Source organism: Peromyscus eremicus, chromosome 17 (assembly GCF_949786415.1).
Source record: "Peromyscus eremicus chromosome 17, PerEre_H2_v1, whole genome shotgun sequence".
Taxonomy (NCBI): Eukaryota; Metazoa; Chordata; class Mammalia; order Rodentia; family Cricetidae; genus Peromyscus; species Peromyscus eremicus.
The window spans coordinates 8277027-8294099 of record NC_081433.1 but is presented as its reverse complement, the minus strand read 5'-3'; the positions used below and the strand labels follow the sequence as shown (position 1 = coordinate 8294099).

The window sequence follows — 17073 nt, the reverse complement described above, 5'->3', positions numbered from 1 at the left end:
CCCCCACAGTGACACGCTTCCTCCAACAAGGCCATACCCACTCCACTAAAGCCATACCTCCTAATAGCGCCACTCCCTGTGATATTATGGGGGCCAATTACACTCAAACTACCACACTGCTTTCAACGTTATCTTTTGGAAACTAATGAAAATGTGTCCTATGAGTACACAGCCTCACTTTACTTGGAATTTGTTTCTTGGATGCTTCATCGGGTGGCCTTTCAGGGCTTGGTGCGTCTTCAGTCACTACCTTCACATCTTCAAATGTACCTGTTGATGCTGTGCTCCTCATATCTTTAACATCTTCTCTCCTGCTCCTCAGACTCGGGAACCGTATTGTCAAGTTCGCCAGTTCTACTTCCAAACGCTATCTAGTGAATTCTTCTTTCATCCATTTCTGCAGGATTTCTTTCTAGTTTTTCTCTTTATTACTCTTCCATCGCTCATGAATCACTTTCCTGGCTCTCATCTCCCCTCAGTTCTTTGAGCATCTCTGTGATGACTGCTTGTAACATCGTGCAAGATGTCTATTATCATCCTCAGGGACAGTGTCTCATTCACCTCTTCCTCTAAGTGGACCACGATTTCTGTTGTCTTCATGCCTTCTTTCTGTTGAAGACAAGACATTGAAATCTACTCATAGTGGCCAGAAAGTGAATTCTATTTCCCAAGGTTTGTTGCTCTGTATTATGATAGTTGAAGTTTATCTGCATTTGGGGTAAATCTGCCTGAAATGCCACCTGCAGGCCACTTCAAGTTAACTCTGTGCCTTTCCCTGGGCATGCCCAGTCACCTTCTCAAACAGAAGGCTGTTTTTTAATGTCTGAGTCTTCAGTGTCTGGATTCCCAAAGGGGAAGAGAAAAATGGAGGGGAGAGGTGGAAAAGAAGGTACCAACCTTTAAGTCCCTGGAACTCTAGTCAGCCAAGGGGTAGAGCTTGAAACCGTGGTGCAGCTCCAGTGACAAGAAGCTCTCGTCTGTACCTATTTCAAAGTCTCTTAAGTAGCTGTGTCTGGCAGATTCTACCGGTGCAATTGTCAAGGCATGAAGAGACTACTGGTATACCCACTCCTCATCTTTCCAGAATGCTCAGTCTTAGTTTTTCTCAAAGTCAAACCTACAAAGTATGCCTCAGCTTTCCGGATAGAGGAAAAGGACTCGGGCACACAGGGAAGGTACTCATGATCCCACGCCCTCTTTATCTGCTTCCCACTTCCTGCCCTAGGCATGCCTGACAGTGGAGGGACTGTGAGGACATGAGACACACCAGGACTCTGCTACTGGGCTGTCATCCCACCTATCCACTTAGGACAATCCAGAGTAACTTTAGAGTACAGTCCTGAGTTACAGAAACACAGAGCTTGTTTAAAATGCCCATGCACATTTTATTAATAAAAACTAACAGTGCCGAGTTAAACAAGTCAAACAATTAAAGTCTCTTTATATTCCATAAAATATTACAGAAAAGTTTATTTGTGTTTCAATAAAAAGACTATCATTTTAGAACAGGCAGCTAAGAGCAACTGTGCAGTTAACGAGTTTTTGTGAATAAATTTTAAGAGACTATTGCCTGTCCTTAAATTCCTTTTTCTTTTTATAAAAAAAGAACTATTAAAAATGATTGACAAATTTTGAGTTAAAAAACTGTTAAAACATTCTCTATGTTTAATTTCAACTTTATAATAGATTACAGGAAGATGCTTATGAAACAAATACAACATTTGTTTCAGTACACGTCTTTAAATGATAGACTTATAAGTATGTAAACAACTATATAATAAAAAGTTTCCAAACGTAGCCTGTAAGAAATCAGGCAAATTTACCATAAGCAAACTTTCTAGACAATTTCCATAGCTGCACCAGCGTGGCAGTAAACTTCTTCCAAACAAAACGAAAACAAACAAACAAGAAAAACTACTTTGCAATTTGTTGCTGCAATAGAGAAAAAGTGTAAAAACTTGATGGAATTACAACAGTCAATATAATTTAAGGAAAAACAAAGTCATAATAAGACGTATGGCGCTTAATGTTTAAAAAGTAGAGTTTTGCTATTGGCTTGGTTCTTTGGACACTGCATGATTTAACAAATGAAAAGAAAATTCATCCTAAAGCCTCGCTATCCACCAACGGGGGCAGGATGCCGAGGCAGGGTAGCATTTTATTATTGTCACTGGTCTGGGTGCAGTGCAGTTTCCTCAGCAAACCCAGCAACTGTTGAGGGGTAAAATAAACTTCAAACTTAAAGAGAGAAAGAGAGAGAGAGAAATCGAAAACACAAAATCCTAAAAAGTAAATACAGGCTCTGTAACAGCACGCTGGCTTCAAACCACATCTGCCACGCGGCTCAGACCGCGGGTACAACCCTTTCTGGAGGTGCACATCTAACTCCACAACTCATGGGTATCTTCTTGGGAGTAGGCCAAAAAGAACAAAGTCCCACTTGAAGTTTCTCTTCTCTAGGCGTTTTTCCTGAAGCTGATATGAAGGGAGAGGGGGTCTACAGGTTGAGCGATCAATCCTCCTCGTCGTTCTCATTAAAGTCATCATCATCATCATCATCCTCCCCGACGTACGAAACAGGGGTCTCTACCCTGGAGCCGCTGTACTGAGACCCATTGGAGCTTGTGGCCAGCATCCCATCTGCACCATTGCTCAAATCACTGCAAAGACAGACCAGTCAGTGAGGAGAAGCCCGCTCTGTCCAGCCCAAGAAAGGCTGGATATGACCCTACGTGGTGGCTTGTTGTTGCTGCTGCTGCTTTTAAATTACAAGGCAGAAAAGCAAAGATGTCACCATCTGCAATATTAGAACCCTAACCTGACCGGGCGGTGGTGGCACACGCCTTTAATCCCAGCACTTGGGAGGCAGAGGCAGGAGGATCTCTCTGAGTTCGAGGCCAGCCTGGTCTACAGAGCAAGTTCCAGGTACACAGAGAAACCTTTCTTGAAAATAACCAAAAAAAAAAAAAAAGAAGAAGAAGAACCCCCCTAACCTCTAATGAGCTTCACTCTGCTTGGGCTATTCCCCAGGCCGTCCTCTTTAAACATGTAACAGCACAGTGCCTGGTCACTAGAACTCACACAAGAGCCCTGAGATACAGACAGGGGTAGTGGACCAAGAAAAAGAATGGCTTAGCATCAAACACCAAACAAGGAACATCACCTTTGTAAGGCATAAGGGTTCAATCCCTAATATCTACCTATCTCTGTCTCTCTAGCATACACTCACTCTCTAATGTCTCTGTCTCTGTCTCTGTCTCTGTCTCTGTCTCTGTCTCTCTCTCACACACACACACACACACACACACACACACTACACAAACATGGAACAGAACTGGGCATCACCACTTAGCACAGGCCGAGCTGATGGTGCGCTCCCAGCATCCCGTGCCTGTCAATCAATGTAAAGCCAGTCACGTATCCTCGTGCCTTCTCTGCACCTGTCAGCGTGTACAGGAAACACTTCTCCTGGGGTAACTACATCGACAACATCCGCTGTGGCAGAACTACTCCCAGGTCAAAACCACAGCTGCCCTTGGGGCCATTCCAGACTGTAAGCGGCCGACATACCACGTGCTAGACGACACTGGCACTCCTCATGACAGGGCAAGGGCCTCCTTCTCACGGTGAGAAGCGGGAAGCTGGGAAGGTTAGTTCACAACAAGAAGCAACTGTGGGCAGCCCAACAGCTCAATGGGTGAAGACACTTGCCTCACAAGCCTGGCAACCTCTGATACCCAAACCCACATAAAAGTGGAAGGAGAGCCAACTCCATGAAGTTGTCCTCTGGCCCCCACACGCTCATCACACACACACAGACACGCACACACAAGTAAAAACAAACAACTAAAGAGAACTATTTTAAAAAACACTCTACTTCAAAAAGTAACTGTTGGTAAGCACATTCACATTCAGCTCAAACCTGATCAACTCTGAGAGCTGGCACACTGTAACACGGGAAGCCTCAAGGACACGAATGACTCACACTGTCACACCAACAACCCCTGGGATGACATGAGGGTGTTCACTTACACTATGGCCTCAACTGACTCCAGCAACATCTACAGCTATTAACTTCAAACAATTCTGAAAATGTTAAACTTACATCTTAACTCTCGAATTAACGTAGACCACACCTACAACATAATACAATAGGCAATACCCATTATTTCACTGTTCATATTCACTGTAAAGGTCATCTTAAGGCCTTTACACCACTCACCTTCTGAGCTTGCTAGGCCAGATGACAGCTGACATGTTTATTTAAATAGTGAAGGTCCTTCAATAACACAGAAAATAAAAAGATGCAATACAATGTAAAGTGTTAGGCTGTCATGTACGCACAAGGATCTGAATTCAGATCACCAACAGCCATATAAAGTCAGGCTTGGTCACGCTAGAAGGCCGACTCAGAGGTTAAGAGCACTGGCTGCTCTTGTAGAGGACCTGGGTTCAGTTCCCAGCACCCACGTGGCATCCCACAACTGTCTTCAACTCCAGTTCCAGGGGACCCATCACCCTTCTATGGCCTCCACAGGTACCTGGCACACATGTCCACAAATGTGTGTGGACAAAACACCTACACACCATAGAAATTTAAATAATATTGAAAAAAACAAACAAACAAACAAACAAACCACAACATACTTGGCAGTAACCCTAGAACTAGGGGGCCAGAGGGCAGAGACAGGCAGATCTTTGGAGCTCACTCAACCAGTTTAACCAATCTGTGAGCTCTGGGTTCAGTGAGTTTTAAAAAATAACTAATAGAAAAAGATACCCTCCATGTGCACACACACCTATACACGTGTGCACACCGGCACACACATGGAACAAACACCACCACCCCAGGAAAATGGAAGAGGAAGAGTCAGTTTTGTGCTCAGGGATGTGGTCCAACACCCATGTACATACTGGCAAAACTGAACGTTCTTGGTGGGTATGAGTGAGGGGGAGGGGGAGGGGGAGAGAGCGAAACAGTCAGAGAGAGCTCAAGCGATCGAGCCTATGTGAGGAGATAAAGTCAGGAGGGGAAGGTTGGAGGAGAGAACGAGGGGTGGATTTGATCAGAATACATCACATGCACGTATGCCTATAAATAAAACACTTTTTAAAAAGAAGAAAACAAAACCAACAGTTAAGTTTTGACCCAGGTATGGTACGGAGTTGTAATTCCAGCACTTGGGGAGTGAGACAGGAGGATGGTATGTTCAAGGCCGAGCCTGGCTGCCTGGTCAAACTGTCTTAATTTTTAAAAAATGGGGGGAGGGGGGCGCTGGCAAGCTATGACAGTAAGGTAACAGCACTTGCTATGAAAACCTAACGGCCTAAGTTTGACTCCAGGATCCCACAATCAAAGGAGTATACCAACTCCTAAAAGTTGTCCTGACCTCCACACATGTACCATGACGTGTATACTCACACTCACATACACACAATCGCAGATTTTTAAAAACTGGGGCCAAAAGCACTTGCCACACAAGCCTGGAGAAACAAAGTTTGTCCCTTGGAACCATGAGAGGATTGATTCCACCAAAAAAAACCAAAAAACAAAAAATCCAGACTCATTTGACCTCCACAAATGCCCACACACATCATACACACAAACACGCAAATAATGACAATTAAAAAAACAGTGTACAGAAGCAGGAAATAAAACTGTATACACTGTACCATTAGACACATTTTAAGGAAACAACCAAGGAGCTATTAAAACAAAACAAAACAAAAAAACACCAGTCAGGTGGTGGTGCAGGCCTGTAATTCCAGTACTTGGGAGGCAGAAGCAGGTGGATCTCTGAGTTCTAGGCCAGCCTGGTCTACAAATTGAGTTCCAGGACAGCCAGGGCTACACAGAAAGACCCTGTCTCAAAACCCCCTACCCCCCAAAACAAACTCCCAAAGAAAACAAAACCTTTGACACTTTTCCTGCTGAGAACAGTGGGACATCAGTAGGTCTGTAAATCTGTCCCCACCTTACTATAATACCTTAAAAAAGTAAAAACCACGAATTACTTATTCATTGGTGGAGGGCGCTCGCTCTACAGGGGTAAGCCTGTGTGCCCTTGCCTGGGCCCAGCCCAGCCCACCTAAGACACAGCAGGGCTGCCCTGCCCTGCCCTGCCCCTGCCCTGCCCTGCCCTGCCCCTGCCCTGCCCTGCCCCTGCCCTGCCCCAGCCACATCACCTGGCGGAAAGCCTTGTGCCATTGGACGTAGAACCTGTGGTCGTGACGAACACTCCACCAATGGATCCCTGAGCCATTTCTGAAAAGAGAGAGAAGCAAATGGAAATAAAGCCGAGAAGCCAGGTGTGGCGGCATCTGCCTTTAACCCCAGCACTGCTCCAGGCCAGCCGGAGCTACACGGTACGACCGTCCCAAACCAAACCAAGAGAGCCAATGTGCAGGAAGGCAGCACAGGGGGCATGACAGCCACCCCTGGGGACCCGACCCCCGACAAAGCTTTCCTGCCCTCTGCAGTAAGAAGCAGGGGCAGTGGGTTCCCAGGCAGGCAGGACAAGCTCAGCATGTGCTTCCCCTCAGGAAAGGCTCCCAGTGCAGTCCTGTGTGCCAGCACAGCAGAGACAGGACCTAACTGCAGGAATGTACGGCATCCCCCTTCCTCCTGAGACCCCCAGAGCTCTACAGAAGCAGGACAGGAAGGCAGGAACTAATCTCCCCGTGCTTCAGACAGGACAGGACAGAGGCGCATGTGATCTGGGACAGAGTTCTTGGGACCCAAGGAGTCCCTGGCAGTCTCAGAAAGCAAATACACACCGTGCACTTTTGACTGTTGAACATGATCTTTTTTTTATGAATTATCACTGGGCCATCACAAGGGTGTCACGGCCTGATGAAGCCCAGGAAACTGGCAGCCCTGCTCCATCCTATCCTGACTGACAGAACACCAGAGCTCAAAAGGTCGTTCTTGCCGCTGGTTTAAGGACCGACTGATGGCCTTAGGAGTGGGTCTGGTCCATCACCTCCCATCCCCGCTCAGGAGACAGATTCTCACTCCTTAACACATTCATCATGAAAACCACACAACTGCCAACCACGTGTCCAGCAGGTATCGTACCAAGGGGACTGATGTCCAGCCAAACCTCAGCAGACATCCAGGTACTAGGGATGTAGCAGGTCATAGCATGGTCAGCCACAGGGCCCAACTGACCTGTCACATATGGTTCTAGAGCTTTTGGTACCAAACTTCTCGCCACCTTGAGGTCTTCAGCAGAGCAGTTCCCCGATTCCAGTCCGCATGCCATGCCCATGCGCTTGAGCACCTCAATATCATCGTGGATTTCAAACGTGTTGTCAAAGTTAAACAGATACTCAAATCTGTGGGGGAAAGGTACTGTGAGAACTATGGGGCTACTAAGGGATGAGCAGGACTGTGGATGGGGGCAGGCAGCAGTCCCTCCCCACCACCCTCCTCACCCTCCACCCAGAAACAGTTTGAACGAGGAAATGAAAGACAAGCCATTGCATAACTCTGCAAACTGCTGTCTTGCTCTAGGTATGCACTGGGCCTGGACACCACACTGCCTGCATGCACACATGTTCTTGCTGCTGAGTTATAAGGCCCACCAGAGACCACACGTGCTGTTACTAAGCAGCCTTAAGGCTGACAGCAATGTATCCCAGAGTTCCTTCCCCAGGAGGCTACACTGGGAGGACCCGTTGAGGACCAACTTGTCATTGGAGATGCTGCAGTCAATGACAGTCTTCCTGCTGGTGTTGACAATGATGAAGGGCAAATGGATGACAGAGTTGGGAGGAGGTGGCCTGCGGGCCTGCTGCTCTGCTTGGCGGTTCCTCTGCACCAAGTTCTTGAAGGCAATTTGCTGAAAAAGACCAACAGGGCCCCCCAGTAGATGTCAATACCAGTAATGTGATGGCTATCCTTCCTGCAGACAGTGGGAACCTGGGTGGTGAGAGATCAGCCTGCAGCAGCCCTGACATCTGCTGACAGACAGCCTATGGCAACAAGGAGCCCGGGGAAACACAGTCACGGCGACACTGCCCACATTGGTCATAGCTGTCGGGTGGAATGACCTGCTAGAGGACACTGAGTCCTAAACTAACAGTTCTCCTGGTAGAGCACAAAGGACCTCTCTCTGCATCCCGCAGGGATGCACTCAGAGCCAGTGGTCCAGCACCTGAAGACTCTAACCCTACCAACCCCACTCCTCCTCCCCACAGCGGAGAAGCTGTCATACAGACAAGTACAGCTATCAGGCTACAGACAGTAAAAACCTCAACCTCGGCAAGTGAGGGCCCTCTGGGGCCAGAATCCCTGATTTCCCACATCTTCTTGGTCCCCTAAACTGGCCCCCACCTTGCCGTCTTAGGCTGACCACACAGGAAGAGCTATGTCACCAAGCATCACTCCCTGATTAGTGACATCGTATTTTAGACAGTTAGGACGGCCTTGTGAAGCCGGGCAGTGGCCGCACACGCCTTTAATCTCAGCACTCAGGAGGCAAAGGCAGGCGGATCTCTAATTTCAAGACCAGCTTGGTCTACAGAGTCAGTTCCCGGACAGCCAAGGCTACACAAAGAAGCCCTGTCTTGAAAAATCAAAAAGAAGAAAAAAAGATGGCTTTATGAGGGGCTAGGATCATGTTGGGATCCCCAACTCTGACTACTAGGTCCCTGGATACCTATGGTCATCCTGGGCTGGTGACCAGTGACCCCCATGGCCCTGGAGGGTCCTGTGCACCTCAGTCAAGAGACCAGCCTGCCCAGCCCTGAGCCCCGCACACCATCTTCACTAGATCCCCAGGTCCCCCCACCTCCCAGGGCTACTTCCCATGAACACACAGCCTCAGCCACCATGCCTTCCCTGTCCAGCAGCTGTCAAGACCGACATCTACAGAGTTCACGACATGCCCAGTACAGTGCCTGGTGCCCAGTGCAGACTGAAATCCCCCTGGATGTCACGCCAAGGAGTGCTTATGCTCAGTCAACCTCTCTGAGAATAAGGCCTGTATGGCCAGGAGCCTGCTTCCAGGGGGAAGGTGGGGTGCTCAGATGGGCTGCTACCTGCAGGATGAGCTCCTGAAGCTGTGACTGCTTCTGCTTGATCCTCTCCAGCCTCCGCTGCCTCTCCACCTGCAGCCAGAACAGTGACAAGGGCGCACATCAGCACGCAGACTGACAAACTGCATCTGCCAGGAACCCCCACCACTATACCACTACACCACCCCACCACCACCACCACCACATCACCACCCCCCTCACCACTACACCACCCCACCACCACTGCATCACCACCACCGCATCACCACCCCCCTCACCACCCCACTACACCCCCACCACCACACCACCACACCACCACCACCCCCACTACCCCCACCCCCACCAAAACCCACGAACAAGGATTGAGAATTAAGCTCTCTGCCCCAAAGCCATATGTAAAAACTGCCTGGCAATGGTGGCTAATAAATGAAAAGGGACCCCATGACATCAACTCAGCCACCTGGTATAGCCCTCTCAAGTGACCAAGGACAAAGGATGCCCACTTTAGGCAACGCACCTCTAAGTTCTGGCACTCCTGAGCTGAGTTGGTGGGCAGGCCAATCCACTTGATCTCCTTTTTCTCCTTGGAAATGATGTTCATGGCCATCAGCACATTTAAGGCATCGTAGACACGCCGCCGGATGTTCTTCTGGTCATAAGCCTAGAAGACAACAGCCTTCTTGGTGACTGGACGGCTTGGAGATTAACACTTGAGGTTCAGATCACAAGCATGTCCTAAGGGGACACTCCTGATCCATCCTCTGTGACATCAATGGTCTTGCAGACAACCCAGGTCACTTCTTATACCGAACCAGGAGTTTTCTAGCATTTACCACCCTTCAACTTGAAAGGCTGGGCAACGCAAGCCCATGGACTTGCGAATACTTACTGATTCATTTGGGAGGATGTGGTTGTCAGCAGCGCTGAACTCTGCGACCAGCTCATCAGCCACCTCATTGTAGGAGGTGGTCCCTTTCCTCTGCACCTTCTCACACACCTTCATGGAGAAATGCCGTAGGCCCTTGCCATTCTTCTCACCTTTCCTGTTACGCTTCCTTTCAAACAGCAGAAAAATAGACACTGTCAGGAGTCATGGGAGCTAGGCCAGAACCAGGACACTTTCAGAGACAAGGCCTAAGGCTGAAGAGCCCCCAGAGGCCCATTTTTCCCATAGCCCCACCACAGGCAGCAGGGACTCCGCCCTAATATAGCAGGACATTGGTAAGTATCAGTGTTTGTCAGGTCAGAAAAAGAACACACACAAGGCCAGTTCACACACCCGTGCCTTTAACGTCAGGGCAGATGGACAGACAACTGGAGGGCAGAAGTCAGCACGGGTCTGACCCGGACCACACACGAGGCACCACTGTTCTAAAGACATCTGCTAGCTTCAGATTATGGCATATTTTAGCGTAAACTTAGGAATTTTCAGGGCTAATTTCAGCAGGCTACCATGACACAAGGCAAGTGCTTAGATTGATGGGCATGTGATAACAGGAGGGAAACCATGATGTGAACTTCCAGTCACGGAGCACACTATACGTGTGCCCTCACTAAATCACATCAGGAACAAGAGCCACCAAGTTCCTCTAGAGTTTTGGGCACAGATGATTTTAAAGCAACAGAGACATGGCTTCAGAGCTGTGTGGTTTAAGAAAAAACACACTGTGACCTTTACAGACACTCACTTCACTTCTATGTCTTCTATTATCTCGGTGACAGTACAGCCCTGGAGGGACCATCCACAGGACAGAGAGGTCACACCCTGTGGCAGCAGGTAGAATCTGCACACTTATGCCAGCCTGACAGCGGAAAGTTTCAAAGTGGTTGTGTCATAGCAGAGGCCGGTGTTCTCTTCTTTGTGGCCCATAGCTCCAAATCCCCCCCCAGTTGCCGGCACGAGCTAGGCCTGCAGCTCGCTATCTGGTCCCAACAGGGATGAGATGGGAGCACTGAACTCCGAGTACTCAGGCATGTCCATTACAGACCACGTGACACGTGGCCCGAGGAAAGAGGGGACACTCTAGGCGGTTGCTACCCTAGGGTGGGGTGCTCACCCAGCAGACCAAGGTGAGGAGTCAGACGGCTGGTTCTGGGACACAAAGTGAGTGTTGGGGGTGTGTGGACTTCCTACCACAATAGTGTTGGATGCTGCAGGTCTCTGAGGCGTGCCAATCACCTACAGTCAAAAGAGAATTCACAACAATCAGACACCCCCACATCACGGCACTGCCGTTTCCGTCATCTGCTGATGGGGCAGCCACGGCAGCACCTCATCAGCCCAGCCGGCGAGGAGGCAGCAGAGCGGCAGATGCCCCACGGCAGCAACGTCAGAAGCGGCGGCCACTATAGCTACAGCCGCTCTGCACCGGGCACTATCCCACTTAGACACCTTTACACTTAAGAGAAGCACCAGGAAGTCCAGAGTGCTAGACACCGGAGAGGACAAGGCAGGCCTCCCACGGCAAAGAGCACTGAGTAATACCCACACCAAGCAGGCAACTGACTTACTGATGGCTAGGTTTGGTAACAGGACATTAACACATTTCTGGCTTTACTCTTAGTGACACGGACAAGGATAAAAATGTTGTCTAAAGTATTAAGTAAACAAAGGAGTTGCCAAATCAAGTGCAAATTTGGGACAGACAGTGGGTCCCCCCTCCAGCCCCAAAGTGGCACCGGCCTCTGTCCAGGTGTCTGTGACACTTCTCTGCAGTCTCCAAAAGGGACAGGTGGATCCCTGCGTCACACACAGCCAACAGTCCACCTGCTCAGGGGTAATGGCTCTTGGGGGTCAAGGTAACCAGCTCTACCATGGGCGGATGTGCCGCCCACTCTTAGAGCACCCCACTGAGGACTCAACAACTCCTCTCTCTGGTGTCTGGTACAGGTGTGCTGTTTTGGTTCCCTTAGTTAACACACAAGTCTGTTCTTCTGGAGACAGACACTGTCCTATACTTGTAGACAACTAATATCTCACTATGTCAAAAATCTTGCTACGTACATAACATTAAGTCAAAAAGAACTCTGGTAAATCCCAAACTACAAAGTCCCTCAGTGACTGAATTCTATGGGTATAACCCCCACAGGGACTGAATTAAGATGCCTGGATCCCAAATACCCTCCTTTGCCCAGTGAAGGAAGATGTGGGGACACTTTGGGAACTGGGTCACAGTGCTGGAAATGCTGGGCACACAGGAAGGACGTGCATCTTGGCTCGCTCTCTCAGGTGGGACTAGGGGAGCCCTCCCCATCCTCACAGACCACACGAGCAGTTACAACAGGAGCTTCATGCTCTGCCAGAGGTAGTGCTCGCTGGTCACGTTCACACACCCCACACAAGGCTGGGAGCTGCGCAGAAGGTCCTGGAGCTCCTGGCTGTGAGCCTTCAGTCTCCTCTGCAGCAGGAAGAACACCCCCCGACTCACGCGGAGCCGGATCACCTGCCCGCAGCCACAGCTGCGCTTGTGCAAGAGGGCCCTTGTGTCTGGCTTACCCACTGCCCACAAACAAGTTGCCAAATGACTGGGTCTGAAGAAAACTTGCTCCCAGCATCATCTGCTCTGCACAGCACTTCTTGAATTGCTATGCCGAGGAAGGTCAGGTGGCCCCCCACAGGCAGCCTCACTTCTCACTGAGACCTACGTCCATCAGGACACACAGACACAAGCTTGCCCAGAGGCCCTATGCATATCCCAGGTACAGTACACTGTGAGCTCCCCTCAGGTCCACACATCTGTGGATCTGACAACAGAAAGAGGGCAGGCTGTGCATACAGAGGAGCTATCTACCCTCGGCACGCACATGATCCAGCCTCTATACGTTTATGCTCCACCTTCATGCACAGAAATGCTCGGCAAATGCTCAACCCTGTGTGGCCGGGGCTCTCTGCACACGTGTGCACACACTGCTTAGAACAAGCTCTGGTTCTGCGTGCACATGCTGCCGGCATCAGAGTCAGCAGAGATCAAGTTCAGCTGCAGCACTGGGAGGCCATGGAGGCAAGAGAGAAAATGGGAAGCAGACCAAGGAAATGTCGGCAAGTGGGATGGGAAAGATGGAAAGACAAGAGGAGAGCCAGATGCCCAGGCATTAAAGGCCCAGCCATTCCGGCAGGAAGTGGGTCCCATTCCATCTGCACCCTGACCCTTGGCGTGCAGCATGGAGGAAACAGAAGCTCCCAGGAACACCGGCCCTTCTGATACTATAGCCACTTCTGCAAAGATGCTCTGGTTGCTTCCATTCAGGACAATGCCTGCTTCTCATGGAAAAACAGGCCTGGTCCCAGAGCTTCTAGCCTCTGGTGGGCAAGCGCCAGAGACACAGCACCGGCCCTGGTCACATTTCACATGTACAAGAGGTTAAATATCATCTCCTACGTTAGAATCAACCCAGCTATTTCCCCTAAACCTTTGACATATATGACAGGTTTTTTCTTTTTTTATCTTATTTTATTTTGGTTTTTCAAGACAAGGTTTCTCTGTGTAGCTTTGCGCCTTTCCTGGATCTCGCTCTGTAGACCAGGCTGGCCTCGAACTCACAGAGATCCGCCTGGCTCTGCCTCCCGAGTGCTGGGATTAAAGGTGTGTGCCACCACTGCCCGGCGACATATATGACAGTTTAAGGGTCACTTGGAACATGCCAGGCTGAGGATACAGCTTATCAATATGCTGCTTACCTAAAACGCATGAGGTCTAGGTTCAGTCCCTAGCACCACCAAAAACCAAAACCAAACAAAAGGGCCCACTTGCAGCATGTAAGCCCTGACCACTACTACAGCGCAAAGCACAGAACAGCAATCACCACACTCCTCCAATGAAGCTCAGTTCAAATGGGATGTTCATTTCCAGATCAATAAAGTTTAAATCACCTCATATTAACTTCCTCCCCACCACTGGGGCACAAATTTTGCAAAAACAACTTGTTCAAACTCTCCGGGCAGTGCTCATGGTGGGAAGGACATCTTCTTCTCATTGCCCCAGGAGAACCAGATTCATACCACAGGGTTGCAGGGTCCTTAGAGGCCAGGGCTCTCCCCACAGCCATGACACTTAAGACCCCAATGCTTGCAGGTGTGCTGGCACACACCCTCAACCTAGGCACTAAGGAGGAAGAGGCAGAAGAAAATAAAGCTCTAGGAATTCGACACCAGCCTAGTCTACACAAAATGATTTTCTAAGCCAGCCAGTGGTACATAATGAGACCTTATCTTAAACAAAACAAAACAAAACAAAAAACAACAATGAAGGGCTTGAAAGATGGCTCAGTGGTTAAGAGCCAGGTGCTACTCTTGCCAAGGACCCAGGTTTGATTCTCAGCACCCACATGGTGGCTCAGAAGCATCTCTAACTCCAGTTCCAGGAGATATGATGCCCTCTTCTGACCCTGAGGGCACCAGGCACACATGTGGTATGTGTGTATACACACACACACACACACACACACACACACACACACACACACACACACACGATGCAGGCAAAACACTCACAAAAAGCCCGGACACTCAGAATCCACTGAGGAGACTTAGAGGATACCAGCGAGTGTAAATACTGGCACATTCCAAGCTGAAGCACAGGACACTCATGACATGACGGCTTTCTCCATGGAAAACCTGACTGCTGCAGAGTTGCCCCAACAACAGCTGCAAAAACCCTGGCCTAGAACTCTTTGGGGACGAGGGACATGTGGGAACACCTGGTGATGCCCGTGGAAACCCACAGAATGGAGGGACAGCTAGGGACCCATGTGAAAGGCTGTGGAGGATTTGGTGAGAAAGCTCAGTTGATAAAGGCACTTGTCACCAAGCCTGAAGATCTGAGTCCAATCCCCAGAACCCACAGGGTGGGTGGAGAAAAAGAAACAACTCCTGCAAGCTGTCCTCTGACCTCCACACACGTGCTCACCTAATACACATAAAAACAGAACAAAAAATTAAATGTTTAAAAAAATATTAAGCTAGAGAGTCCTAAGGCCCCACGATTACTTGAGGGACAGCACCAAGTCCCTTGTTCCAACCACAGAGGGTGCTAGGCCCTCCCCAGAAGATCCGAGGCTGGTGCGTATAAGACACTGGGAAAGAAAGCAGTGTATGGGCAAGGACAGAGGCATGCACATCACTAAGGCCCAGGGTTCCCAGGAGAGGCCAGAATATCTAGAGGCTAGGGGAAAAATCCAGAGCCAGGAAGAAAGTAGGTCCCTGGATGAACGACAGAAATCTGTCCACTGCTAAGTCTGTGCTAAAACACCCCACATGAAGCTCCAGCTACAGGTAAGCCCACTCCACGGACCGGAGGCCAAATCACATTGAGGGAGGCTGCCAGGCTCCTCATCTTTGACGAGTTACTCAATGAAGGAAGGGGATGGTGCTGGTCCCTTCCTGTGGCCATAGCCACACAGCCACACCCTTCCCCCATCCCTTCGCAGCTAGGAGACAGTGGCTACAGAGGAAGGCCACAGAACTTGCTGTAACATAGAGGGAACACTCTAAGCTCAGAGCTCTGGCAACGGAAGCCATGGAGCAGGAAGCCTGCTCAGGCCTTGGTCAGTCTACCTACATGCACTAGGTTACGGCCATGTGTACAGAGGCTTCAAATACTCCCTGACATAGGGGCACACTGAAGACACTAAGACTGAGCATTATGTACAACAGAAAGCCGTGCACACTTTCAGGAATCAGAATGTACCCGAGAGAGGACAGTCACTCCTACAAGCAACCTCCACCACGCAGGAACACTGTGGCCACAGCAACACCGCCCACATCTAGCCCATGCCATAGGACCCAACATTCACGTGTCTGACCACTTACCACTTGCTGTGTGATATTGACATTGGACTGTCCAAAGGTTTTTGGCAAAAGCTGCTTTCCAAGTGTGTTCACTGTGGATGGGTGGACAGCTACAAGAGATACCACACCTGGAACACAAGGGCACAGGGTAAGACTCAAACTGCTCCTCTGAGCCGAGGCTAAAAGGGGCAGCTCCAGGAAGATGGTGTTTCCATCAAGAACCCGACCTCCCTAGTTTTGACACTGCAGACCTACGGCTCAGTCACAATTGTCCCAAATTTGGTCCTGAGCACTGGCTAAGGAAGTTCCAGGCCTGGGGACTGGCAGGGTTCATTCTCCAGCAGCCATTGCCTTGCCACAACACCTCCCCAGAGGCTGTTCCAGTTACCAACAGCCCACGCCCTTCCCCGACTTGGGGATAAAATGGCCACCTCTTTGCTTTAATGTGGCAAATTGCAGAAGAACAGCTAAGGTGTTTTCCTAATACAAAGACTGATACACAGAAGCACCAACCAGAATGCGAACTAGAGCTAACTCTAACACAAAGTATCTAAAGGTAAAATATATTATAAAGATTTTCAAAGGAACCAAATGCTTTTAAATATAGCATTTGTATGGAGAGGATCACTGCCAGAATTCAGAAAAAGATCCTAAAACATTACATTCACATTTTTGTAATTGGTCCTTCCTATCTTCAGATTTAAGGCAGCAAATTATCAAAGTATAAGACCTAGTGTTCTCCCACCTGACCTAACAATGATTGACAAGTGAGTCCCCCCCATCTGACCTAACAAGAAACTGACAAGTCAGAGTTCCCCAACCTGACCTTAGCCAAAAGGTCGACAAGTGAGTTTTCCCAAGTTTTTTGTTTGATTTTCCTTTTAGTGCATGTCTAGGAATTGAACCCAGAGCCTCACACGTGCCACAAAAGCACTTCATCTAAAGCCCAGCATAAAAATGGTTGTAAGTAAACGGCCCTATTACCAAAGCAATGCATGGGTTCAATGCAGTCCCATCAAAACACTAACAATGCTCTTTACAGAGCTAGAGGAAGCAGTCTAAAATCAGGAGGCTTAAGAAACCCTAAACAGCCAGAGTAACCATAAGCACAAAGAGCCGTGCTGGAGGTATGTATGGCAATACCTGATCTCAGATTGGAGCCACAGTAACCAAGCAGACCCACAGGTCAACGCGTTAAAACAGAAGATCCAGAAACAAAGCCAAGGGGCTACAGACACTTGATTTTCAACAAAAATGCCAAAGAA

At 49.2% G+C, this 17073-nt stretch overlaps 1 protein-coding gene across 3 annotated transcripts in view; it reads right to left on the bottom strand.

Annotated features, from left to right (window-relative positions):
- Positions 1-1450: 1450 nt before the first annotated feature.
- The window catches only part of Tfdp1 (transcription factor Dp-1), a 43616-nt gene continuing 27993 nt past the window's right edge, over positions 1451-17073 (bottom strand). For all 3 annotated transcript variants that reach the window (XM_059244505.1, XM_059244506.1, XM_059244507.1), the window contains exons 4-12: positions 15830-15936; positions 11079-11200; positions 9911-10076; positions 9539-9682; positions 9046-9114; positions 7693-7844; positions 7172-7338; positions 6187-6265; positions 1451-2660 (exon numbers count right to left, since the gene is read on the bottom strand). In XM_059244505.1, the coding sequence (XP_059100488.1) occupies positions 2513-2660; positions 6187-6265; positions 7172-7338; positions 7693-7844; positions 9046-9114; positions 9539-9682; positions 9911-10076; positions 11079-11200; positions 15830-15936 (1154 nt within the window). In that variant the 3' untranslated portion in view covers positions 1451-2512. The remainder of the gene's footprint in view (positions 2661-6186; positions 6266-7171; positions 7339-7692; positions 7845-9045; positions 9115-9538; positions 9683-9910; positions 10077-11078; positions 11201-15829; positions 15937-17073) is intronic.